This window comes from Colletotrichum destructivum, chromosome 1 (assembly GCF_034447905.1).
Source record: "Colletotrichum destructivum chromosome 1, complete sequence".
Lineage (NCBI taxonomy): Eukaryota > Fungi > Ascomycota > Sordariomycetes > Glomerellales > Glomerellaceae > Colletotrichum > Colletotrichum destructivum.
In genome coordinates this window covers 790,500-812,794 of record NC_085896.1, presented here as the reverse complement: position 1 = coordinate 812,794, position 22,295 = coordinate 790,500, and the positions used below count along the sequence as shown (strand labels likewise).

At 54.8% G+C, this 22,295-nt stretch overlaps 9 protein-coding genes across 9 annotated transcripts; 3 read left to right on the top strand and 6 right to left on the bottom strand.

Annotated features, from left to right (window-relative positions):
* Positions 1–37: 37 nt before the first annotated feature.
* On the bottom strand, positions 38–2,342 carry CDEST_00235 (Putative extracellular membrane protein, CFEM; the record flags this gene model as incomplete). Its single annotated transcript, XM_062916394.1, has 8 exons — positions 38–945; positions 1,009–1,076; positions 1,131–1,513; positions 1,584–1,651; positions 1,705–1,741; positions 1,800–1,981; positions 2,049–2,184; positions 2,238–2,342. The coding sequence occupies 8 exons, from the start codon at positions 2,340–2,342 to the stop codon at positions 560–562; spliced, it is 1,365 nt and encodes a 454-aa protein (XP_062772445.1). The 3' UTR covers positions 38–559.
* A 4,034-nt stretch (positions 2,343–6,376) lies between these two features.
* On the bottom strand, positions 6,377–7,807 carry CDEST_00234 (Putative small ribosomal subunit protein uS9). Its single transcript, XM_062916393.1, has 3 exons — positions 7,617–7,807; positions 7,419–7,490; positions 6,377–7,141 (listed from the first exon to the last, which is right to left on the bottom strand). The coding sequence occupies exons 1-3, from the start codon at positions 7,683–7,685 to the stop codon at positions 6,851–6,853; spliced, it is 432 nt and encodes a 143-aa protein (XP_062772444.1). The 5' UTR covers positions 7,686–7,807; the 3' UTR covers positions 6,377–6,850.
* A 299-nt stretch (positions 7,808–8,106) lies between these two features.
* On the top strand, positions 8,107–8,987 carry CDEST_00233 (Putative winged helix-like DNA-binding domain superfamily, Snf8/Vps36 family). Its single transcript, XM_062916392.1, has one exon. The coding sequence runs from the start codon at positions 8,196–8,198 to the stop codon at positions 8,982–8,984; it is 789 nt and encodes a 262-aa protein (XP_062772443.1). The 5' UTR covers positions 8,107–8,195; the 3' UTR covers positions 8,985–8,987.
* Position 8,988: 1 nt separating this feature from the next.
* On the bottom strand, positions 8,989–11,102 carry CDEST_00232 (uncharacterized protein). Its single transcript, XM_062916391.1, has 4 exons — positions 10,966–11,102; positions 10,472–10,698; positions 10,080–10,355; positions 8,989–10,020 (listed from the first exon to the last, which is right to left on the bottom strand). The coding sequence occupies exons 2-4, from the start codon at positions 10,640–10,642 to the stop codon at positions 9,646–9,648; spliced, it is 822 nt and encodes a 273-aa protein (XP_062772442.1). The 5' UTR covers positions 10,643–10,698; positions 10,966–11,102; the 3' UTR covers positions 8,989–9,645.
* Positions 11,103–11,882: 780 nt separating this feature from the next.
* Positions 11,883–14,349, top strand: CDEST_00231 (uncharacterized protein). The gene is made up of 5 exons (XM_062916390.1): positions 11,883–12,219; positions 12,299–12,943; positions 12,991–13,164; positions 13,223–13,561; positions 13,617–14,349. Exons 2-5 carry the CDS (start codon positions 12,755–12,757, stop codon positions 14,052–14,054), a joined length of 1,140 nt encoding a protein of 379 aa, XP_062772441.1. The 5' UTR covers positions 11,883–12,219; positions 12,299–12,754; the 3' UTR covers positions 14,055–14,349.
* Positions 14,350–14,529: 180 nt separating this feature from the next.
* On the bottom strand, positions 14,530–16,451 carry CDEST_00230 (Putative prephenate dehydrogenase, 6-phosphogluconate dehydrogenase, NADP-binding protein; the record flags this gene model as incomplete). The annotated part of the gene is made up of 4 exons (XM_062916389.1): positions 14,530–15,575; positions 15,650–15,761; positions 15,842–15,902; positions 16,315–16,451. 4 exons carry the CDS (start codon positions 16,449–16,451, stop codon positions 14,530–14,532), a joined length of 1,356 nt encoding a protein of 451 aa, XP_062772440.1.
* Positions 16,452–16,908: 457 nt separating this feature from the next.
* On the top strand, positions 16,909–18,006 carry CDEST_00229 (Putative regulator of chromosome condensation 1/beta-lactamase-inhibitor protein II; the record flags this gene model as incomplete). The annotated part of the gene is made up of 1 exon (XM_062916388.1): positions 16,909–18,006. The coding sequence occupies one exon, from the start codon at positions 16,909–16,911 to the stop codon at positions 18,004–18,006; it is 1,098 nt and encodes a 365-aa protein (XP_062772439.1).
* Positions 18,007–18,008: 2 nt separating this feature from the next.
* On the bottom strand, positions 18,009–19,897 carry CDEST_00228 (Putative DNA clamp superfamily protein). The gene is made up of 6 exons (XM_062916387.1): positions 19,651–19,897; positions 19,442–19,579; positions 19,221–19,368; positions 18,945–19,160; positions 18,285–18,892; positions 18,009–18,221 (listed from the first exon to the last, which is right to left on the bottom strand). Exons 1-6 carry the CDS (start codon positions 19,762–19,764, stop codon positions 18,078–18,080), a joined length of 1,368 nt encoding a protein of 455 aa, XP_062772438.1. The 5' UTR covers positions 19,765–19,897; the 3' UTR covers positions 18,009–18,077.
* Positions 19,898–20,206: 309 nt separating this feature from the next.
* CDEST_00227 (Putative leucine-rich repeat domain superfamily) lies at positions 20,207–22,115 on the bottom strand (the record flags this gene model as incomplete). Its single annotated transcript, XM_062916386.1, has 2 exons — positions 20,207–21,890; positions 21,946–22,115. 2 exons carry the CDS (start codon positions 22,113–22,115, stop codon positions 20,207–20,209), a joined length of 1,854 nt encoding a protein of 617 aa, XP_062772437.1.
* Between the last annotated feature and the right edge of the window lie 180 nt (positions 22,116–22,295).

Below are 22,295 nucleotides of genomic sequence, written 5' to 3'. Positions count from 1 at the left end.
GCAATCTCCGAACAATCCTTTCGATTTTTAATTTTTCGTTATTCTATGGAAGAACTGATGTATCTTGTTAGAGTACCATCGTTGTGTGTTTATACCATGGACAGAGATCAGCTCTAGACAAGTGTTACAACCGTCCTATCGCCGACTTCCCGCTAACCAATTATTGGCCGTATACTTTTGTTGTTGCAACAATGGCTATTGTGTACCTCAAGCCTTCTTCTCCTCTCTGGCCTGATCCAGGGCATGATAGCCCGAGATCTGAGCGCCAGTCATACACCGTGACCTGAATGCCAACTCGTGGTTCGTATCCGTTCCTAGTTCGTCGACCTGCGGTAGACAAGACCCTCCTGGGCTCATAAGCCGGAGACTGATCCGCCACGGATTGCTTTGTCTGCGCCCCTTCGGATTTACTTCATGTACCTGCTTCTTCGGTTTCTGTGCATCGTTGACATATGTTGACATTTCCGGCTGATTGATCTGCCAGTGTTGCAAGTGCTTCAGTTGACTTCCCCGAACCGTTCTTAAAGCCCATAAAGCCCATACCCCTCGTGTTCCGCTCTCAGCTGCCCCTGGAGCTGCCCGAACCGGGTTCCCCTTTGGTCTCAATTCGGTTCTTCGGCGTCCGTGGGTGCGTAGCTTCCGTCGAGCTCGTGTCGGGAAGGTTGTTGAGGTCGATTTTGTTGAAATCTCCGACCAGATGCGCTATTGACGACTCTTCATAAGAAGCCATGCGTGGCTGATCATGAGCGCCTGACAATGTTCTTGAGGCTTGGCTGATGGCGTTGGAACCCTTGCTTGATGGGGACGATCTCGTAGAGATGTGTGTCACTTCGAGGATCTTGGGAAATAATACTCTCCAGACTTGGCGTGTGCTCGGGAGACAGGCGACAAAAGCCCCTACGCAGAGCTCGACCGAGGACCAGACGGAACCCTGAAACGAGTCGGCTAGCAAACATCGTTGGTCAGAACACACGGAGGACAGCTATGATGGTTGCAGAAGGTGCTAACCTGTGATGTTGTATGATGTCGCAAACGAGAGAAGTGTCTTGATACGGTAGGCACTGACTGCTGTGAGGCTTCTCCGAGTTAGCGATGGGTGTTGGTTCAAAGCAAGGCAGTTTCTCTCTCACAATATGCCAACGCCGAACATCAGCATTACGCCAACCTTCGTCTTGAGCTTCATTCTCAACCCATAAATTTGAGTGGCCGGCAGTACGAGCATCCAGGCATCCAATGCAACGTTGAGAACACCATGACACATGGCAAAAGCGTTCAGGTTGAAGCACTTGCCCGTCATCTCTCTCTTCCATCCGTTCCAAAAGAAGTTCAGGGGCTGACAGGCGGCGAATGTGCCCGTGACGAACGTAATCCATATCAGGAGATTGAACAGCTGCGTACCCCACAAGACCCTCCTGAAATTTTCATCAGGGAAGATGCGTAGGTAGAGAAACAGGATCGAAGACTTTATGAAGGCCAGAGAGGTCATGTACAGCGTGCTAAATATAAGAAACACCTTGATCTCAGTCAGCGAGTTGTCCGTGTCAGTCATGACAGACGAGAACACTGTGGGATTGTTGTCTTACGAAAAGAAACTCGGTGATTTGTTCAGGAGTAAGGGTCCAAATGTCCCTCCCTGCACCCGTTCTTTCGGCTGCAACGTGAATGTCAGTTTCAAGACAACTGACACAACTGCGGGGTACTTACCGATATAGGCCGCTGGCAGAAAGGCTACTATGAAAGCCTGGAAGATTGACGGTCAGCTTTCGAGCGGTCTGGTAGCCGTGTACAGTGAGCCATACATATGCAATCATAATGGTTGTGTCGTCCCAGCCCCAACTTGATAGCTTCATATACTTGTTGACAACCCGGACGAAGAGGAAGAAGGTTGGGAGGGCAAAAATGGTCGGTCGGAACCATCTCACAGTTTCATCGTGCTCAGATACGGGCACTCCGCAGGCAGCTAATGACTGGTTTCGGGCCGCTATGCGTTGTAACGATGAGCATCAATCCCTTGCTTGGACGCCGATCAAGCCGAGTCTGTCGCTTACCCAGCATTTCTCTGACTGTGCAGCTGGCCTGAACGCATGTTTGTACGTAGCCAGCCAGCACATCGTCGTGGCAGATGCATGTTTGGTTCGTAATGGCGCAATCGCTATGGCCGATCTCCTGGAGGATACAGTTGACCTATGTATGTAAGCAGCTATCATATCGAGACGTCCTTTCTGAGATCTACTCACGGCACAGCTTGGGATGCCCTGATACGACAAATTTGCCGCGGCAACGACAGCGCTCGTCCCAAAGAAGCAAATGAGCAAGGCAAAGAATCGCGCGGCGGCGGCCATCCTGGACGAGCTTCTGGTGGTTCCTGTGGACGTGAAATCCTTCCGTACTCCGGCTTGTCGTCGAGTTCTCTCTCTATCCGCAAAGGCTGCGGAAGTTGGATGGACGTCAAGGTAGGCTTCCAGGAGCAAACACGGCCATGATGTTGACATGCCTTAGAGTATTAGCAGAGAGGGAGAGGGCAAGGACTACGCTGAGGGCGGATGTCTTTCCCCGGGCAATCCGCGCCGGCGGCCAGAGGAGAATTAGCCTCGGCCCTGTCATTCTTTAAGGAATGTGGCTTCACTCATCGTGGGGAATCCGTGCGCTATACCGGCTGTTGCTGTCGGTCGGGCCGGGACAAGCGAAGCCAATGGCATGGCTGACGGCAGTTGATCGGGCAAGCCCAATTCTATGTTCTTTGGAGAGGGTGTTGTGAATGTCTTGGCCACACCCACCTAGCAGATGCTTGTTGGGCAAACGTTGGATTGTGCCCATTGCTGGACGAGGGTCCACAGCCGAGACTATTGCGAGCCATAGCCTGGCCGCCCCAGCCAGCATTGGACGATGCCACCTGGGAGGTGCCACTAGCAGAAGCCATACTTGCATCCCAAGTCGAAAGCTTTGACACATTGGATGGTAGATCAGCATGGCGATTATAGACTAACGATGAGCTAGCATATGGCTGTGCGCGACGACCCAGGGGCAACATGACGTTTGCGTCGGTGCTGAGAATGTCTGCGCATGCCGTTCGCGGTCTAGGAATGTCTCTCCATGAGCTTAGAGATACATTAGGTTCTCGTACTTCTATGGATCGGGATTGGAGTCCTTGAAGATGGCAAATGCTCGCATCAGTGTCTCTGTCATTGATTCTATGTCTGCAAGAAGGGGGTGGGGGGTGAAGAATAGAAAAGGGAAGTGTTTACGATGTCACTGTCATGCGAGAAGAGAGGTTGAAGAGCGGAATGTTGTCAGGGCTCAAACGAATAGAAAGACATCGATCGGAGTTTTCAATACCTGGCTCAAGGCATGGCGCATGCTGTAACCTCGAGTCTGTCTGCATGGTTGATGCCCATGGCTTGCTTCCCTTCTCTTTTAGTTATCTTTTAGGAACCAAGCCTTGGAGTCACACGTTTTGACCGGCAAACTGATTGAAGTATAGTTACATCCTTATCGCTTTTCCGACCAAAGTTGACTGACTCATCGTCCAGGTGAGGAGGGATTAAGATTCATAAGTTTTACTTACTGCTGGCTGGCCATGGAAGGAACAGAAGATGAAGGGTGCGAAATTATGAGCCGAATGGATCGTTAGAAAATTGACGAAATGGTGGCTTGCAGCCTCTGCGCAGCCACAAGTACTTCGTCAAAGAACTCAGAGCTGGCTGACTGATGGTTTCTCAGCCGTCGCGAGGGCGCCATCTGCCCTTTTTCTTTATCACCAAAATTCCAGGCGTCATTTTTCCTACCCTCCTGGTTCTCTCGGTGGGGATGGCATCATGTTTCAGTCGGACTGAAGCGACTGTCTGGGGATGATGAGTCTCTCACTTGACATTGTGGATGTGGTGCGTCCTGTGGTCCCTTGGCTCCGAACATGATCGGGCGGTGAAGGCTGCAAAAGCTAATCGAAGGAACAGAAACTCCGGTAAAAGAAAAAAAGCTTCTGAAAACAGCTTCAATCTTGTTTGTGCACCGATTGACTCGTCATTATGCTTGGAAAAAGATGGGATAGTGCCGTTGCGGTCTCGCCACACTCATCTTCCGGTTCCCGGATACACGCCAGGCAAAAGTGGATTCATGCGCCGGGGCTTCCGGCTGTCGACCGGGCGCCTGAAAAGAACCCGCGCTTTCAACAAGGGTGACGCCGGCGACAGTCTTCCTGCTGCCGGGCCCTGCAGAGACGCAAAATACCCGGTCAAGAACATCGCAGCCATGCGAGCCTTACGTGCCTTATGCAGGCAGTTCGTCAGCACGAGCGAAGCAAAGCATGTCTATGTATATTCTACATCATTTGCTTCTCTTAAAAAAAATTTTTCATAACAAAGTTGGTTGGAAGGAATAAATAGATGAGGTCAGGAAAGTTTGGATACACATCTCACGAACAGATTCCATTTTAAGAGATGACAAACGACTAACTAGTGCGAGGTTAAAATGGATTGTACCAACTTTAACAGTCTTTGCCTGGAAATGTCTCAAAAGGTGATTTGACTGACGGCACATACGAAGGCCACCGAGAACCACACGCCAAAAGGCAAAAAATCATGCCCAGGTGGATTTTAACCACTGCTTCTCCCCGAGGTGGGCTCGAACCACCAACCTCCAGATTAACAGTCTGACGCGCTAGCCAATTGTGCCATCGGGGATGAGCTCGATTAGAGCTGCTTGGGATGTTGTTGGAAAGACAGCTCGAATGAGCTCTTATGGACCGTTCTGGTAGCTGTGCGTCGTTTCAAACCCTAAAAGTGCGGGTCCTTAGACCATGGGTTCTCTGCCGGGGCGCAATGGCGATTGGTGGCGGGAGCTGTTGCTGACCCACGCTGGAAAACATAGGGTGTGGCTTGGACGGTAAGGTCGTTGGGGTCTCGCACATGCACAGCTTCAATCCTGTTCACTTGACTCTTCTGCGATCTGGCTTTCGATAGGGGGTGGGTGAGACCTCGAGAAGTAGCCCTGCTCGCAAGAGGGAAAAGACTTAAACAGGTCGGGAAGTAGAAAGAGGAAAGTTTCGTTTGTCATCCTTGCTCGGTTGCAATACATGGTAGACAGGCATGCGACATGTGTAAAGTCTCTAGTCTTTTCACCTCGGCCGAGTCACTCAGAAGCAAGGTTACCAGCGTCACCAAGGGGAACATACGCAGTCCAAGACAGCTGCACCAACTAAGTCATCCTCTTCAAGCCTAAACGAGGGTCAGCCGAGCCATGCAGTGTTGGAACAACGGGACTTCGGTCAACCTTGGCAACCCTCCTCCACACTACGATCTCATGGCGTGAGCTAGCGCAAGAGAGCCACGCTCTTCGTCGCGTGTGTAGCCACCCTTGAGGAAGTACAGCAGTGGATCCAAATTCATTGACTCCTGTCCCACAGACACGACCCACGATGAGGTTACTCCATCCATCGCCAGTCTCCGCCAGACCCCATCCTCGCCCACGACGTTGCCGCGCTTCCATCTCGTAGGGCTTAGGGCAGCGCCTTCACAACAAGCAAGCAAGTTCGCAGCTTGGTCGGTTAGCTCAGTTGGTTAGAGCGTGGTACTAATATATTATCAGATACATTGAGTAATGCCAAGGCCGTGAGTTCAAGCCTCACACTGATCATTTCCTTTTGCTACTGGTGACAGTATCGTGCTACAAAGAGAGTTGGATGTTGCATTTATTTTCTTTTACATATACATAAAAGCGATTGTATGGTCTTGGTTTGAAGCAGTCCACCTCAGTCCCAATGGATGCGCTGTTGGCAAGGTGGATTTGGGCCGATCTAGGCTTCTACACCGAGACCTGGAAATGTCGAATGAGATAAGAAATCCACTGGTAGTTTTGTGATTTGGACTTTCTCCTGTGTTTATGTTCGGACTGCTCCGCCGACGCATCCGTGTCTTTAAGGGACATCATCAACGGAGCCGAGGTCAAAAGGCGCTACTCTATTCATGCGATGTTAAATGGGCATGCTAGGTTATATGGCTACCCGCACGCGGCGTCTGACATGAGTGTTGGTGAGTGTCCATTTGCTTGGGTGGCGGGTTCCTCGGTGCTAGTTGAGCAGGCGGCCGACAAACGTTGCGTTCAAAGTAAACTTTTCAATCAATCCTGGCACAAGTACCAACGAGCTCTTTGGGACAACCAAAAAAAATCGGATGCGACAGATAGGCTGGTCTGAGCTGGTTGAGTGGTGACTGGAAGTCGTCAACTACGCGGGCCATCCGATTGTGGCAAGACTTGAAGCTTCAACCGATATCGAGGACATGGGACACACAAAGTTGTTGAAATGTCATTGTTGGAGAGCCGTCTTCCTGTCTTACACCTACCCTTCCTCCCCCCAATGTCTCATGGATGCGAGTTCCCCAGCCACAACGACAAGAGAGAGAAAGGGAAGAGAAAAGAAACACAGCACGCGCATAACTCGAGCCCAAAACGCCGTGTCATGAAGTTTCAATGTTTCATTTGCCTGCCTGACCCTTTTACAAACCAAGCCAAGCAGCGATACCGCGAGGCATGCCATGCAATTGCATCGACGGGGGCGCGGCGGCGGAGGGAACGACAGCGCGATGCTAGAACCCCACGCACGACCTGAACCCCATGTGTCGAGCTCTGGCCGAACTCCCGGTCCATTTCCCTAGAGACGCGAGAAGGACGAACCAGATCTTTTGATCCACGTTTGACTCCCCCGTAAAACAGTAACTGCCAAATATTTTTCGCGGGAAACACCAAATGCCGGACCCGGAAACCCGCAGCGCTTCCCCCAAAGGTGTTGTGCTGCACATCCCTTCTTCCCCACCACCGCTCGGGCAAGAAAAAGAAACCATCCGACGCGTACCGCTTAACGGTAGGACTTCTGGAATCTGGAGCGGGCACCCTTACCACCGAACTTCTTGGGCTCGCACCGGCGGTTGTCGGCGACGAGAAGGGTGCGGTCGAACTGGACGAGGGCCTGCTTGAGCATGTTCTTCGAGTGCTCGTCGACGAACTTCTGGTAGTAGGCGACAACCGACTTGGCGATAGCCTGACGGATGGCGTAGATCTGGGAAGTGTGACCACCACCGGTGACGCGGACGCGGATGTCGATGTTGGCGAACTTGTCAAGGCCAAGGACAAGGAGGGGCTCGTAGACCTGTGTTTCGCAGAGTTAGTCTTCGTCGGTTTCTGCTTAAATGGTTCTCTCGTCTCGTCGAGGACTCTTGGTCGCTTGTAGTTTTCCCCCTTCTGATCGATTCGGTTTCGTGGGTGTAGGTGGTGGAGAGCAAAATCGCTGCGCCTGTTCTTCTCGTCCGTAGGCAGAGTCAAACGTCGCAGCGCTTGCTCTTCATTTCCCCATGTCCCAGTCCTCTTGGTTCCTCCTCTTGCCGACCGGCCTTTCCTCAATAGACTCGCGTGGAATGTAATCGTACCTTGAAGCGGAGGATCTCGGGCTGGACAAGCGAGAGAGGCTTGCCGTTGACCTTGACGAGGCCCTTGCCAGCCTATAGCGCGAAACAAGTCAGCCTTCCAAATTCTCATGTCCAGATGTTGTTCTCTTCATTCCCCTCTTCCATCCTTCTCTTTCGGTTTGTCTCTCTTCCTCTCGAGGGGTCTCGGATTTTTCGTACCTTGCACTGGGCAACGGCGGTGGCGGTTCTCTTCTTGCCGAAGCACTGCACGCTCTGGGTGGACGACATGGTTGCTGCGGGATGGAGGGGGGACTGTGAGGAAATTCGCAGCGCGATCGTGAGGCAGGGCGTCTGTAATTGCTTTGGTCAGGCTCGAACACCGAAATTTTGCGAGTTGGATTTCAGAGAGGGTTGTGCCCTTTTTGCCGGGGGGCTATGCCCATTTAGTGGCTGAAGTGGCCGGAGATTCTCCGGGTGGGGGGCCATTGCCTGGTTTCACGTGACATCTGAGCTTCCTTGTTCTGGGGGCAGACCACAGAAAAGACGGAGCCAAATCGTGCTTATGTCATCATTTTCGATTTACGGACTGTCCGAGGAACGGGACCCGACCAGACCAACCACAAAGGGCATCGGCGCCAACGACCCCCGATATGATCGCATCCACCAGACACCCGGCGCGCCCCTCTATTCGCAACCTCCACCTGCCTCCGCATGTGAGGCAACACCACGATAGAGGCTCCCCTCAAAACCCCCCTCCCAAACACCCGCGCACCAACCACGATAACTACGACAACAACCATGTCCCGTAAAGGGGTCGGCCTTGCGGCCTTCGACCGCTCCCGCCTCACCTCGGCGCAATACGCCTCCCACGGTTCCAACCTGCGCAACACCAACGCCCAGGCCCTCGAGACCCAGCTCTCTGTCTTCCGCTCCCTCCTCCAGCAGTTCGCGCAGACCCACGCAAAGGACATCCGCTCGAACCCGTCCTTCCGAGCCCAGTTCGCCCGTATGTGCTCTGCCATCGGCGTTGACCCTCTCGCGTCCTCGTCGTCCTCGTCGTCCGGCGGCGCCGGCGGCTCTTCCTCGATTTGGGCGCAGCTGCTGGGCCGGTCGGTCAACGACTTCTACTTTGAGCTGGCGGTGCGCGTGGTCGAAGTGTGCAGCGCGACGCGCGACGAGAACGGCGGGCTGATCGGCGTGCGCGAGGTGCGGGAGCGGATCATGAAGGGGCGCATGGAGGGTGCGAGCGAGGTGACGGAGGACGATGTGCTGAGGGCCGTCGGCACGCTGAAGCCGCTGGGCAGCTCGCACAGTGTCATTAAGGTTGGCAGCAAGTCGTACATCCGGAGCGTACCGAAGGAGCTCAACACAGATCAGAGCGCCGTGCTGGAGGCCGTTCAGGTGCTGGGATACGTGAGCATCTCGATGCTGATGGTCAACTTGCGATGGCCCAGGGCGCGCGCCCAGACGGCGTTGGAAGATCTGCTCGGCGAGGGTATGTTGTGGGTGGACAAGCAGTGCCCGGAATCCGAGTACTGGAGCCCCGGATTCATGGTGGACACTGGCGAAGCGTCGGCTGGGGAGTGAGGTAGGGAGCCAGCTCAAGACGCAAACTCATCACAAACATGCGACATGCTGCCGTGTTGGCGGACGCCGATCATGTCCATCCAGCTCAGAACCAGCTGTTAGCGGCCAAGGGACAATGTCCGTTTGCCGAGCCGAGGCACTAACACAAACGTCCGCGAGAAAAACCGAGCCGATGATAGATTGGCGGGGGGACGTCGGTGTAAGACGCAATGCAGACTTGCGCATCAACGCAATGATATTCTCCGACGTGAGGCGGGTGGAAACCCTCATAGAAAGGGACACGGCAATACAGCGCTATACAAATAGAATAGAGAGCATCAACGCCGCTTCAATCGAATTCAATCGAAGAACGTTTAGATAATACCAAGCATGTCGAACCTTAATCCAAGCGCATTTGAACCTATTTACCGACACGGGACATATAATATGATAGCAACATATGAAGCAAGCAAATTGTACAAGGACGCTCGACAGTTGATTGCAGTCCATCCAAGCCGCTTGCTCCCAGCTCGCGTATCCTCACACTGCCCCTCACGCCCCTCAACTCCAGAAACCCGCCCGGAAGGGCTGGGCTCGTTTTCGTATTAGATGTTACCAGATTTCTCATCAAGTGGGCGTTATATCGACGTCATCTCAACCATCTCAACCATAGCAGAGTCGTTTAGTAAGGGGGGTTGGGACCTCCCATCGGGCCAGGGTAGTCCTTGGGGCCCGGGTAGTCCTCAGGACGACCTCCCATGGAAGGGGAACGGCCATCACCGAAGTGCTTCTTGCGCAGAGCGGCAAGACGCTTCTTCTTGGTGATGGTGTTGATATAGGTGCCGACAATGAAGGCAACCAAGTTGAAGAAGGGAACCCAGAGTTGGTCAGGCAGGAACTTCTGGGCAAAGGCCAGGCACAGCGGGGAGGTGATCCAGCTGACCTTCATGACCTTCCAGAACCCAACCTTAACAGTCGCGCGGACCTGGTGGTATGTCTTGGCGCCGGCAATGAGGGCCATGGCGGTAAGGTAGACGGAGTTCTGGATGGGCGCAATCTGTAGAACACGGGTCAGGACGTGGACAGCAACCATCGTCAAGAGATCAGACCACCTACAATCAAGTTGCTGACGATAATCTGCAAGATCTTGGCGCGCAAGCTGGTGCGGCCGGCAAAGGTCTTCTGCAGGGCCCAGATAAGGAAGTGGCCGAGAGGGGCGCTGACGAGGGCGCCGTAGGCGGCCATCTTGGGCACGCGTGAGGTGAAGTAGTTGCCATGCTTGTTGCGGTCCTTGGCGAGGAAGGACGCGATCAGCTCTTGAGCACCAGCGAGGGTACCGGCAGTGAGCATCTTGGTGCGTAGAGGGTTCTGCTCGAGCTCCTTGATGTAGGCCTGGAACGAAAGGCACGTCAGCATCTCGTCCTGGACATGTCCCGTACAGCACGACGACGGGGGCCCAGTCGCACGCGTGCCGGCGTCGCACAAGATCGAGGGAATGGCAGACGAACCGCGAGGTAGCCCTTGGATCCGGCATTCTTCTTACCGCCGGTGATGGCGGTGCCGATGGCCTCGGAGATGGGGTGCTTGCCGCTGGTGCCGGGCAGAGGGTCCCCAATGAGGCCCTTCTTGACCTCCTCGACACCCTTCTTTATCGTGTCTTTCTCGAACTTGACCGACATAGTGGGCTAAGGCTCCGGGGTATCGCTAACGTAATCGAGGATTCGCGGGGGGGAAACTGCGGTGAAGAAGAGGAGTATCAGCTTGGAAGGCCCGTCTTTGAGGGTGTTTGCGATGGGTTTTCGGGGGGGCGTTCGTCAATTGAGTTGCGGCTCCAGAGTGCAAGCCCCGGGGGGTGAGCAGCCAATGATTTGTTTACCGCGTCGCTCTGCCGACCGACCGGGGACGACCGGTTAATTGCGCGGCTGGAGCTTCGGACACTGGAGACCTCAATTGCAAATGACGAGCCGACCCGGGAACAGCGTGGAAGGCCGGGGCAACGTACTGGTTATTCCTCGGGATCGCAGGAATTGAGCTGTGTGAAGCCGTCGTTGGAGAGGAGGTTGGGCGGCAGCGGCACGATGGAGAGAGAGGGAGCGGCAGAGGGATTGTTGATATGGTGGTGGTGGTAGTCGACACAATAGGCTCCCTGTGGGCGTGCAGGGCCTAGTACAACGGACATCTATGCCTACCAACCCAGGTACATCGTACACGACACGGGAGACCACCTCGGACGGGCTGGGCTGGACTGGGCTGGGGGGGGGGGGGATTGACTGAATTGAGGGGGTGCGGTGCCGACTCTGACAGTCTAGGACGTAGGAGCTCTCTATTGTGAGATGCTCATTCGTACGAAATGACCGGGATATTGCATGACGAGCAAAGAGGCTAAGAGCTGGTCGGAGCTGCAGGGGTGCGCCAAGGGAGGCTGGTGATTGGGCATTCTCCGCCAATGGCCCGAGGTTTGTTTTCACTTTCTGAACTTCTGAAGAGGGGGCGGCCCAGAAAATTCCATTAGCGCGAGCGGCATCGATCAGGCGCACGCCAACTCAGTCTGACTGACAGACTGGACTGCTGCGTCCTGTCACTGTCACTGTCACTGTCACTGGCACTGACGGGGAGACTGGGAGACTGGGAGACACTAGGGGATTGACTTTTGCGGTTTGAATCATCTGTGCCGACCGGCCGCGTGCCGGGTCATCCCCTCTGCGCGGCCCCTCCTAAAATGTTGGGTTAATGATCGACTTCATGCTCTGCGTCCCCGAATCGTCCGAATGTCGTCCGAACCACGCAACTTCGCATGCATACCAATGTCACTCGCTGCAGCTCATAATTTGAGGTGATGGAGCTTGTTCTACAGCGCCTGAGAAGGGAGGTTTTTTTTTTTCTTTTTTTTCTCGATGGTGTGCGCGTTGGGTCCGACTCCTCAGATGTAGCGTTGTCCGACCATCCAACACGCGACTTACACAATCTCGCTAGTACAAGATATCGAGAAATGCCCTAGTTGGTTCCAATCCTCGGGGTAGGCCCCAACGAGACTGATACCGCTCGAGCCGGGTAGGGCAGCCTCTCTCATTTAAACAGATCTAAACCCCAAAATGTTCATTTACATGAAGGCGTGAGTAGCGTCTCCTGATATGGTGGCATTCACAACGACCATTTTGTTCGAGTTGCTGTCGCCGTTAAAAACACAAGAGGCAGATGAGACAATCCACACGATTCGATGATATCACTGCGGCGGTGTCTTGTTTTGTATACTGACGTATGTTTCTTCCACATTACATCTGTCATTCGTCAAACTATGATACCAAGCAATTTCCTAAACTTGCTAACGAAGAAAGAGGTGTTCCGTCCGGCATTGTAAGGTGAGTTATACCTGTGACAAATGTGAGGATATGAAACATGAAAAAATAGTAGAAGAAGTCGGTTGTTCAAGGATAGCTCGGGAAAATACTTCCAGAAACAAGGAGTTGGTTTTGACGGGCATATAGTATAGGTATGCTGCAAAGTCCAGGTAATCTTCTGCAGTAATCCATTCGCCTGGTCATGGGATGAACTCAGATGACCACTCGTGAAGTGAGGTGCTCCTTCTCAACATGGCCAGTCTGTCGCGCCTTCCTCCTCAATTCAGAGGCCATATTCACCTGACTACCTACCAAAAGACGGCCTACCGTGCGAGGCCGCTCAGTCCTTTCGAGTGAGCACCGCTCCTATAAACACACATCGGTCATCTTTTCAAGTCGTCAGTCGGCCATCTCCTCGAGAACGAGATCGCGTCTTGCGTGTCTGGTATCAATATGACCGCCCAATCAGTCTCTCACCCAGCACGCACCTTTGCGGCCTGCACACACCTCACCATGGTCCGCGTGTACAGCTATGTCCTCCGATGTGACTCTTGCGGCAACTATGGCCCCTTTGGCTGGTTGTACCGGTGTTCCCAAGATCAGGAAGAAATCCTACGCTATTCCATCCTCAGCGGAGACGAGGTAAGGCGGAAGTCGTTCGGGTCCAGACAATGAACTGACAGAATTAGGTCACATTTGATGAACTGGGAAGACGTCTTATTACAGCCGTCCAGCCGAGGAACCGCGGTCCTGAAAGACGTTCTGGGAACGCTGCCTGCTTTCTCGAGGTGATGCCGCCTAAGGACATCACTACCACCTACACAAGCGATCAGCTTCTGACCATATTCAACCAGCGCAAACACGTATGCGACTTTCCCCGCCTGAAACACTCCTATGCAGCAGCTGACCTCTTGACTGTAGCTTGGAGAGGTTCTCCGACGAGAGTCGTTTCGGAAGAAATCGGCCTCTACACAGGGACACGACGGCGCTCGTCAGTCGACTACCTACGACTTGGACGATATACTAAGCCGCAACATATCGACCCCCTGGGTCCCGAGCGCCAAAGACGAGTGCATGTACAAAATCTGCCCTTACTGCCGCCCGGGTGGAGCGGACCGGGCATACATCAGCCTCGACGGCGTTGTAGAGGGCAACATTCCCGCTACGGCAGCCACCGGGTATGGCTTCCATTTCTTCCGCCAGAGGCCCGTTTGCAGCTCCAGCCTGGTCGCGAACTTGGGCTTACGCCCAACCACCGCGGTAAGTACACTTTACGTTCGTAAGCGTGTGGATGGTGTCTGACATGTTCTCAAAGTCAACGGGGACCTCCGCGTCCGCTTCGTACCATACATCATCGGACGCGAGTACAAACGACATTGGTAGCACGCGCCCGATAAACCAGCTGGCCTCGCAGCTCAATCTTCTCACTATGGCCAACGACACGAGGCCAACGTCGCCCTACCCCCTCCCTCACGCCCAGCTGCCCCGGTCTGTCGCTTCCCCGGATCTAGCCGTCCAGGTAGCAGTTTGTCAGGATTCAGGCGGAGACTCGTCTTGGCAGGATACTACGGCCTCTACCATAAGTGCGCTGGCCGGCGCGAGCGGCCAGGTTGAGGAGGATTTTACAGACATGGAGGAGCACGAGAAAGAGAAGGGCAAGTTTCTCGCTCAGCCTCTGGAAGTTGCGCACGGAGTGGCCATGCTGGAAGAGAGCGTCGAGAGGCATGCTCCGGATCTTGTCACCCAAGTCTGAGCAGCAGGATGAACGAATTCGTGGCGTTGCCCTCCTGGGTTCGGTGTTGCCAAGGTGTTGGATTGTACGGTATACCCCTTTAGCTCTTGATAAACGGTAGCCTTTCACGTACGATATTTCCCTAGTAAGATAGACACGGCGAGCGCGACACGGCTCGGCGATTAAACACCACGCGATTAGACGCTGCTGATGCTCGGGTTGTCAAACGTGTTTGCACAACCCCGCACTCCCAGGACATCCATGCCGCATAGCATACCGACCGGATGAGCACAATCGGGGACAGAGAGATGCCAAGATGGAACTCTTCATAGAGAGGGGAAAAAGTGTTAAATCAAGACGATAACTTCTCAGGAATGGAAGCACAGCACCAAGGCACAACTGGTGGGTGGAAAGTCTCTACCAAACGAACCTTCTCCTGTGCTTTGATTCATCCTCCCACCCACGTGCAACTCTCCTCCACCTCGCCCTCCGATGCTCAATCCTTGGTACTCTCCAGCACGGCCTTCATCATGGCGTTGCCCACGGCGACGGCGTCCTTGAAGCGCGGCTGGAAGAACTCCTGCGTCGTCTCGAACCGGTTCTTCCACGTCTCGAAGTGGCCCAGCGAGACGCACTCGGCCCAGCCCCGCGCCGCGAACGTGAACTCGAGGTCGTCGGATCGGTACGTGTGGTCCTCGACGGCGGTCCGCAGCGCGTCGTCGAGCAGCTCGCGGCTGCGGAACAGGTGCTCGGCGACGCCGAGCCACAGGCGGAACAGCGGCGTCGAGCAGATCATGTGGTCGTACGGCACGATTCCCAGCTGCGCCCAGCAGTCGACCATGGCCAGCAAGCTCAGGTGGTTGTTGGCGCGCGGCGGGCCCGTCTGGTCCTCCTTCTTGCCGAGGGAGAAGCGCTCGAGCAGGTCCGGGTTGAGGAGCGGCCGGTCCGCCCACTTGGGGCTGCCCTCGTGGCCAAAGACCTTCTCCTTGGCCGCGAGCACGCGCGCGCGCAGGGCCTCGGCGTTGCCCTCGAGCATGAGCTTGTAGAGGTCCGTCACAGAGCGGGCGAACTGGGATATCTGCTTGCGGGCCTCCGGGTTGAGGATGGCGAGGCCGGCGTAGACATGCCACTTTTGCGAGTAGATACGAAGCATGATGTTGATCTTGACATTCTCGACGCCGCCGACGTAGCGCGACATCTCCCACGGGAACTGCGTGTTGGCGTGCCACGCCTTGCCCATGGAGAGGAATGCCGCGTGCGTGACGGCCTGGGTGTCGGCCGTGATGCGATCGTGCTCTAGGGCCGTGAGGTAGACGTGCTTGGAGCCGAGGACCGAGAGGACGGTCTCGACCTTGGCGACGGAGGCGGCCGACGCGCGGTGGGCGATGATGACGAGCGGCTGGTTTCGCGGGTCGACATTGGGGCCGTGGAGGGAGTGGCACGAGACGATCTCGACGTCGGTCGGGAGGTGGCGCTCGAAGGCGGCGATCTCGGGGGCCTTGCACGAGGTTTGGCCGCCGACTATGGCCCCGAGCTTGGTTGCTGTAGAGAAAGGGCTATATTAGGCAACGCTCTCTGGTTCCAAGATTTTGCGTGAAAGGAACCTCAAATCATACATGGGCCGTATTGAGCGATCACGCGGTCAATGGTGGCGGCTTCAACGCTGTAGATGATGTAGTCGCTGGCGCGAGAGACGTAGTGGCCATTGCGGCAGATTTGTATATTGTTCTATTGAAGGAAAATCTGCTCAGCCGGGTTTGAACACCGAGGGAGACAGGGCAAGGCCATTTTGGCATCGTGTCCCGTACATTTCCAGAGAACTCTTCTTTCAGACTCTCGTACTTTTCCTCCTGGTCACACGCCATGATTCTGCCGGAAGCCCTTTGCGTCAGTCTCTCCAATATGTTCATTCACATTCCTGTGATATTATTTGGTGTAGCAAAATGTCAGACATGAAGCTGCTGCGAATTCCTGAAGCAAGGTTAGCTTCGCTGCTCCGTCTTGACACGGGTCTTTGAAAAGGGTGTGATGGTGTAGGTTCAGACAGGTAAAATTTAAGGTAGCTAGGTAATCATCATGGAAAGCCTTTAGACTTTCCCGGGGCCAGGACGGCTTGCCAGGAAGTCCTCGGGCGATACTCTAGCCAAATGCGCTCTTGTCATCATGACCAAGGGGGAGGATTTAGGTGATTTGTATGGGTGAAGACGCAAAAAGGGTGAAGCTTACCAGAAGAATCGCATAGCGCAGAGGCCCAAGCTGGGGAGAGTGCGCAATTACTCACTTCCATCCAGCGGCAGAGAGCCTCTGCGCGTACATCTTGCCCATATCCCCCATACCAATCAGGCCGACCACGAAATTTTCCATTTCAGCGGGGATGCCGCCGGCGGCCTGTGGCTGGATGGGAGCAGAAGATGACATCGTGCCGATGTGTATGCCTGTTAGATTAGAAAGAAATCCGAGCAATGCCGTCGTGTTCTTGTTCAAGACTGTGAAAGGTCTGCGCGAAGCAAATCTCTCACATCCTGAGCAATAAAAAAACTCTGCAGGGCCGGTCCACCGAGATCGAGAGCTTTTCGAGGGCGGGAGCTCTGAGTGAAGTGTGGTGCAAGGTAAGAAAAAAAATGTTCTACGCGGTTGGAGTTCCGCTTTTTGATGTTGCGGGCGCGGTCGGCGGAAGCGCGGGAATGATTGGCCGAATGGCCCCTCCATTGAGCTGGATAGATGCATGCAAGAAACTGGTGGGGGACGAGTACGCTTAGTGTAATATTCGACGGGAATCCATCACTGACTAGGTACTGAAGTTCACCTCTGCTTCATGAGTGTACCTGGGTGTTTTGAATACCGCGACACAAATTTTCCGACAAAACATACCAGGATGTCGGTTCTTTTCGCGATCGGCTCCAACGGTTCCGGCCAGCTTGGCATTGGGCACAAGGAAGATGTCTCCGTTCCCAAGCAGGTCATCTTCTTCCCGGAAGACCCCGACTCCCCCGTAGTCAAGATGGCGGCGGGCGGAAACCACACGCTGCTCCTCACACGGTCCGGAGAGCTCTACTGGGGTGGAGACCCCACGAGCGGAGCCTGTGGTCTGACATCCGCCGCAAAGACTGACGAGCCGGTCTTCCAGAGAGTCCAGCTCAGCAAGGAGGGGCGAGAGGGCGCCTCGGGCACGACAGCTTTGATCGCCGCGACCTGGGAGGCTTCGTTTGTCGTTCAGAAGGACGACGAGGGGAAGAGGACAAAGGTGTACAGCTTCGGCGCAGGGCAAAAGGGCGAGCTGGGTCACGGCGAGCTGCTTGTCCGTTCGCCGTCTGCCACCCTCGTCAAGGAATTCCCTCCGGCTGGAACTGAGGTTGTGGATTTGGCTGCGTGTATGGGTCACGCTGTGGCGGTTCTGAGCAACGGTGACGTCTATGCGTGGGGCAATCTTCGAAAGGGTCAGGGTGGAAGCCCCGACACCGTCGTCTACTTGCCAAGAAAGATCGAAAGCGTCGACTTCAAAGTTGTCAGGGCCGTCTGTGGGAAGGACTTCACGTGTCTGTTTGGAGCTTCAGAATCCGGCAAGCTACTGGTTTTGGGATCCGACAAGTGGCACATCAAATCCACCGCCCCAGAGTCGGTGCCCGAGTGGACGGATGTCGGCGCCAGCTGGGGCAACATTTACGTCCTGAAGAAGGATGGTGAGCTTCTGGCTTGGGGGAGAGACGACCATGGACAGCTACCGCCTCCGAATCTACCCACGTTGTCCAGGCTCGCCGTTGGCAGCGAGCACGTCATTGCGTTCACAGAAAAGGGCGACGTGCTAGCCTGGGGATGGGGCGAGCACGGCAATTGCGGTCCGCAGGTTGTGAACAACGACGTCAAGGGACGGTGGAATGTCATCGCATCATCAAAATTCATTCCGCCTGGTTCTCAGATCGCGGGTATCGGCGCGGGTTGCGCCACTAGCTGGGTGACTATCCTCACCGGTTGAGTAAAAGATCCACACACCTCCCCAACCCATCATGGACATCTCAAGCAACTTCTCCGAACATCCTCTAGTCTTCATGGACCTTGGTAAAACAATCCGAGGCGTCTGACATCGGAAAGACGCTGTGTCGGCTCCAAACCTGCACTGCTGGCGGGTGTTGGATTGTATTCGCCATTCTCTTCGGCAACGGCCCGGCCCAGGTGCATGGCGGATGCATTCTGGACAGAAAATGGGTTAGCATCGATACACCGCAAGGAGAAGCTTGTCAGAGCATTACTTACGGGTTGGTTGCTGTGATCCCACTCCAGCCTGGCACTCTCCTCCGCATCCTCGTCCTCTTCGTCTCTAACGGGTTCCCATTCCTGGTCGTTATCCACGAACAAGCCCTCGGAACGCATAGTTGCAGGGGGAGGACGCTGAGACGGTCGCAAATCAAACAAGGATGTGCGCGCTGCAACGGAACTTTTGGCAGCAGATGCCGCGGGCAGAGGCGGCGGCATGCTCTGGGCGGGCGGCTGCTCGACAGGCTGCGGTACCTCGGACGGCGCAGCGCTCTGTCTTCTAGACGCAGCCTCGAGCTGCTGTCGCGGGGCGACGTTGGCAGCATTGGCCTTACCCTTTTTCGTCTTCTGGGCTGGGTTTCCTCTCTCACCAACCGTCATCAGCAGAAACTCGCAGCTGATGCCGTCGCCGGGATACGAGAACTGGATCGGGCGGGCGGGACTGGAATAGCGGGCGGAGAGGTGGTTGCCGGTGATGCCAGCGTGCTGGATGATGGCGCGGAAATCCTTGACGCTAATAACGATGCGGAGTTTGTCTTCGACTTCTATATCTTCGAACTCGTCCACTTCAATAGCGATTGATGTATGCAGCGGTTTCTTGAGGACCTCTGGGAATAGCGTTAGCGTCAAATCCAGACTCGTGACATCCTGCAAACCAACCATCTCCATTCGTCGTCTTCTCCGTGAAGCATGTGAAGTTGACGTGCTCGCCGTCTGAATTTATGTCTAGCAGCTCAACGCCAGGGCCAAAGTGCTCCATCAGCTGCCTCAGTGTCCTTGAAGGGATAGTCCAGTGGTGGAGCGCCTCGTCACGATCGAACTTTGCGTGGACTGGCACCGAGACCTCAAAAAGCAGTCGGTGTGTGGAAGTAACACCTAAAACCTCTTAGTACGGGAGTTTAATAAGTGTGATAATGCAACAAAATAAACACACACCATTCCGGAAGACGAGTTTCACAATCAGCCGACTCTTGACGCCTGGGCCGTCCTCGATAGCGACGTCACAGCGGTCGATTGTGCTCTCTTTCTCACGGTCACGCTGTTGATCGCCACCGACGCGGCTGCGGAAGATGGATGCAAGAGACTGCGCGGTTGGTTCAGCATCACACCCCAACGGCCGTTACGCCAACAACATCATCGGAAGGAGGCTTGCCTACACGTATGTGGAGCGTGCAGTAGAACTTTTCCCGGTACTGCGCGCTGCCCTCGAATTGGTAGCGGGAGCAGAAGCGGTTAGTCGCGAAGGTGAAGCAGGAGTATGCCGATTTGGATTGGTTGAGCGCCGTAAGAATCAACTACGCCCTCGCTGTCAGTCGAAGGCTCCAGGCAGGCATGTTGATAGATGGAAGACAACGGATGGATGTACCTTGTCTTTCTTGGCCTCGAGGGAGACGTCGTCGCTGAACTTGTTCATGCAGGTCAGGACATCACGGAGGGCAGCGACGCCATCCTCGCTGAGGGTGAAGTTGAGGATGGCCATCGTTGCATCATGTGGCGCTGGATTCTTCGGTTATTGGGTGTTATTGAAGCCGGAGTTTCAATGTTGGGCTCGAATGTGCATAGAGAGATGTCGTTTCGCAATGGGCGAGCACAGCGCCAACGCCAACTCATCGAGGCGCGTCGGTCGCGTAAAGTGGAAAAGCGAGCGGCAGGGCCCACCGAGGAACCAGCATTAGTACTCTGGGTAGGTAGGTAGGTACAGTACCGAGTACCTGTGGACCTCGTCGTTGGGAGGTAGGTAGGCTACCCGCCAAACGCCCTACAGTACATCGTACTAAACAGCACCATAACAGTAAAATCACCATTGCGGGAATACACAACGTTCAAGGTCAACTAAGCTCCATCGATTAAGAATGGCCTGAACCCCACCCAACTAGACTGTTTCTCAGTCTAACTCGTGCGACGGTGTAGCACCTACATACCTACCATAAGTTCCTGGCAATGACCCCACCCAAGTGTCCCGTCAACGGACGGAACGGTGAATAAGGCCCTGTGCCTCTCAGCAGCTGCAACGCTTCCGCAGGGCCCCTGATGTCCTCCCAGAGTTGGACAAACATGCGCTCCTCTTCGAATTCGTACTCGTTGCCCAGAAACCCCTCATCGCCAAGGTCACCGTCCCGCTCTTTGTCATACACTGCCACGAAACTTAGCATTTTCATCATTGCCTCCGTGTCCGAGTTGCCGAGGAGTCCCTGAGGTCCACGGAAGTTCCAAAACCACTCTTTGCGGTCCTGGGATGGCAAGGTCAGCGAAAACCCGCCGGGGCGCATGTGGCACTCTGTTTCTAGGATCCAACAATATATCGAAAGTGACGAAAAGCCGGTCCGGCCGAGTACCGTGAGGCTGGTGAGGTGTTGGAAAGACTTCAAGGCCTTCAACGCATGGGTGGGATGCTCACGTCGGGGGGCGACGTAAGAGATGGTTTTGAGGTTTGGTACGCCTTCTGCAATTCGGGTGAGCTCCTCACAAGTCAAAGAGAACAATGTATGCAGCCTCAAGTCGCGAAGGGACGGCATGGCCACCACAGCCTTGACGACGAGCTCGCGACGCTCCCACGGCTCCAGCGTGGCATTGTCGTTTGAAGGTTCGGCCAGAAAGAGATACTCGAGCTGCTGCGTAGCGAGTGCTTCGTACAGGTCTGAGTGATGCCCCGTAGAGAACAGGTGCAGCCCGTCGAGATGCAGGTCTGGCAACGCATCCGCTGCTGCGGGAACAAGCTCCGGCAAGCGAAAGAGGTGTAGGCTTCGGAGGTCATTGCAAGACGTGAGCCACTTGGCAAAGTGTGTCCGGTAGGTTTCTGCCCACCTTTCGAATTTGGCTTGTGGCCGAGCGGTAGCATGGAAATTGAAACCGAGAGTCAGCGATGTGAGCTTCGTGAGCTTGAACAAGACGTGCATATCCACCGGTGGGTAGTTGAAAAATTGCAGACTTAGCTTCCGGAGGGAGGTCTGCTGCGAGATGGCGTTCAAGACCGGTACCTGGACCCTGTTAAGGGAGCAACTGAAAGACTGCAACTGGTCTGGCTTCAGGTTAGAGAGGAACGAGGCGAGATCGGGCGTATGGGGCACGCTGGCCTGCACCACTGTGATGTGTCTCAGATTCGGGAGAGAGGACGTGACAACTTGGGCCGCCTGAGCGTTCAGGCCCTCTATGAAGACCAACGAGAGGCTTTCCAGCTGCCGAAAGTCCTGAATCTGAGGCATTGCGTTCGCCCATCTGTCGAGCGTCAAGCTCCTCAGCAAGACGTGCAGCTCTCGTTCCCGTGCTGTTTTGCAGAGGTTCTCGAGGAGAGGGCGGACAACGTTTTCCAAATTCGGATGCCGAGCACTTACCTGGTCCGTAGCAACGATGTCCGGACCGTCTGTGGGATCATCTGCAAGACCAAGGTTTAGGTTGGCCAACTGATTCGTAACATGGGCTACGAAGCCCTCATCCGGCACCTCTCTGCACGCATCGATGGAGATGAAGTTGAGGAAGTCTAAGTGACGAATATGACTGAGATATGATTGCCCAGCTGGATGAGTGTTCCCCGCTGAACTCTGCACTGAGGCCCAGATGTTCTTGGCGGCCTTTGAGCCCATGCCTGGTGGAGGGCAGAACTGATCTCTTTCAGCAGATCAGTATCTGTCCAGAGAAGTCTGTGGCGGTGTGGGAAGTTTACCTGTAAAGGTGTCCAAGAGCTAGATAGGACAACACACTGTTCAACTGGGCACAGCTAGCCAGCGTCTCGTAGTATTCCATGGCAGCAAGCTGACCAAATACGAGGTCCCAAACGTCTAGCTGGACGGCAGCCCCGGGAAAACCGGCCGGCTGATTCTGCATGGATTCCATGGTGAAGAAAAGGCGTGCGATGGACCACTCTGCTTGAGTGTAATATCGAAAGCCAATGGGTGGTTTCTTGGTGTTCCTTCTGGAAAATGACATTCATTTTATACAGTTTTATTTGTTCATCGTGATTAAGTGACAAAGTCGAGGCATTCGAGTTCCCGTCACTGGTCCCGTAATAGTGAA

Bases quoted from the DNA above. Each gene is read 5' to 3' on its own strand.
- CDEST_00234 (XM_062916393.1), bottom strand. From the start codon at position 7,685: ATGTCGTCCACCCAGAGCGTGCAGTGCTTCGGCAAGAAGAGAACCGCC. The intron at 7,491-7,616 runs GTACGAAAAATC...TTCGCGCTATAG, and splicing joins CCGCCGTTGCCCAGTGCAAG to GCTGGCAAGGGCCTCGTCAA. The intron at 7,142-7,418 runs GTACGATTACAT...TGCGAAACACAG, and splicing joins CCGAGATCCTCCGCTTCAAG to GTCTACGAGCCCCTCCTTGT.
- CDEST_00233 (XM_062916392.1), top strand. From the start codon at position 8,196: ATGTCCCGTAAAGGGGTCGGCCTTGCGGCCTTCGACCGCTCCCGCCTC.
- CDEST_00232 (XM_062916391.1), bottom strand. From the start codon at position 10,642: ATGTCGGTCAAGTTCGAGAAAGACACGATAAAGAAGGGTGTCGAGGAG. The intron at 10,356-10,471 runs GTTCGTCTGCCA...CTTTCGTTCCAG, and splicing joins GATCCAAGGGCTACCTCGCG to GCCTACATCAAGGAGCTCGA. The intron at 10,021-10,079 runs GTAGGTGGTCTG...CGTGTTCTACAG, and splicing joins TTATCGTCAGCAACTTGATT to ATTGCGCCCATCCAGAACTC.
- CDEST_00231 (XM_062916390.1), top strand. From the start codon at position 12,755: ATGACCGCCCAATCAGTCTCTCACCCAGCACGCACCTTTGCGGCCTGC. The intron at 12,944-12,990 runs GTAAGGCGGAAG...TGACAGAATTAG, and splicing joins CCATCCTCAGCGGAGACGAG to GTCACATTTGATGAACTGGG. The intron at 13,562-13,616 runs GTAAGTACACTT...ATGTTCTCAAAG, and splicing joins GCTTACGCCCAACCACCGCG to TCAACGGGGACCTCCGCGTC.
- CDEST_00228 (XM_062916387.1), bottom strand. From the start codon at position 19,764: ATGGCCATCCTCAACTTCACCCTCAGCGAGGATGGCGTCGCTGCCCTC. The intron at 19,369-19,441 runs GTAGGCAAGCCT...CCAACCGCGCAG, and splicing joins ACTGCACGCTCCACATACGT to TCTCTTGCATCCATCTTCCG. The intron at 19,161-19,220 runs GTGTGTGTTTAT...AAGAGGTTTTAG, and splicing joins GAAACTCGTCTTCCGGAATG to GTGTTACTTCCACACACCGA.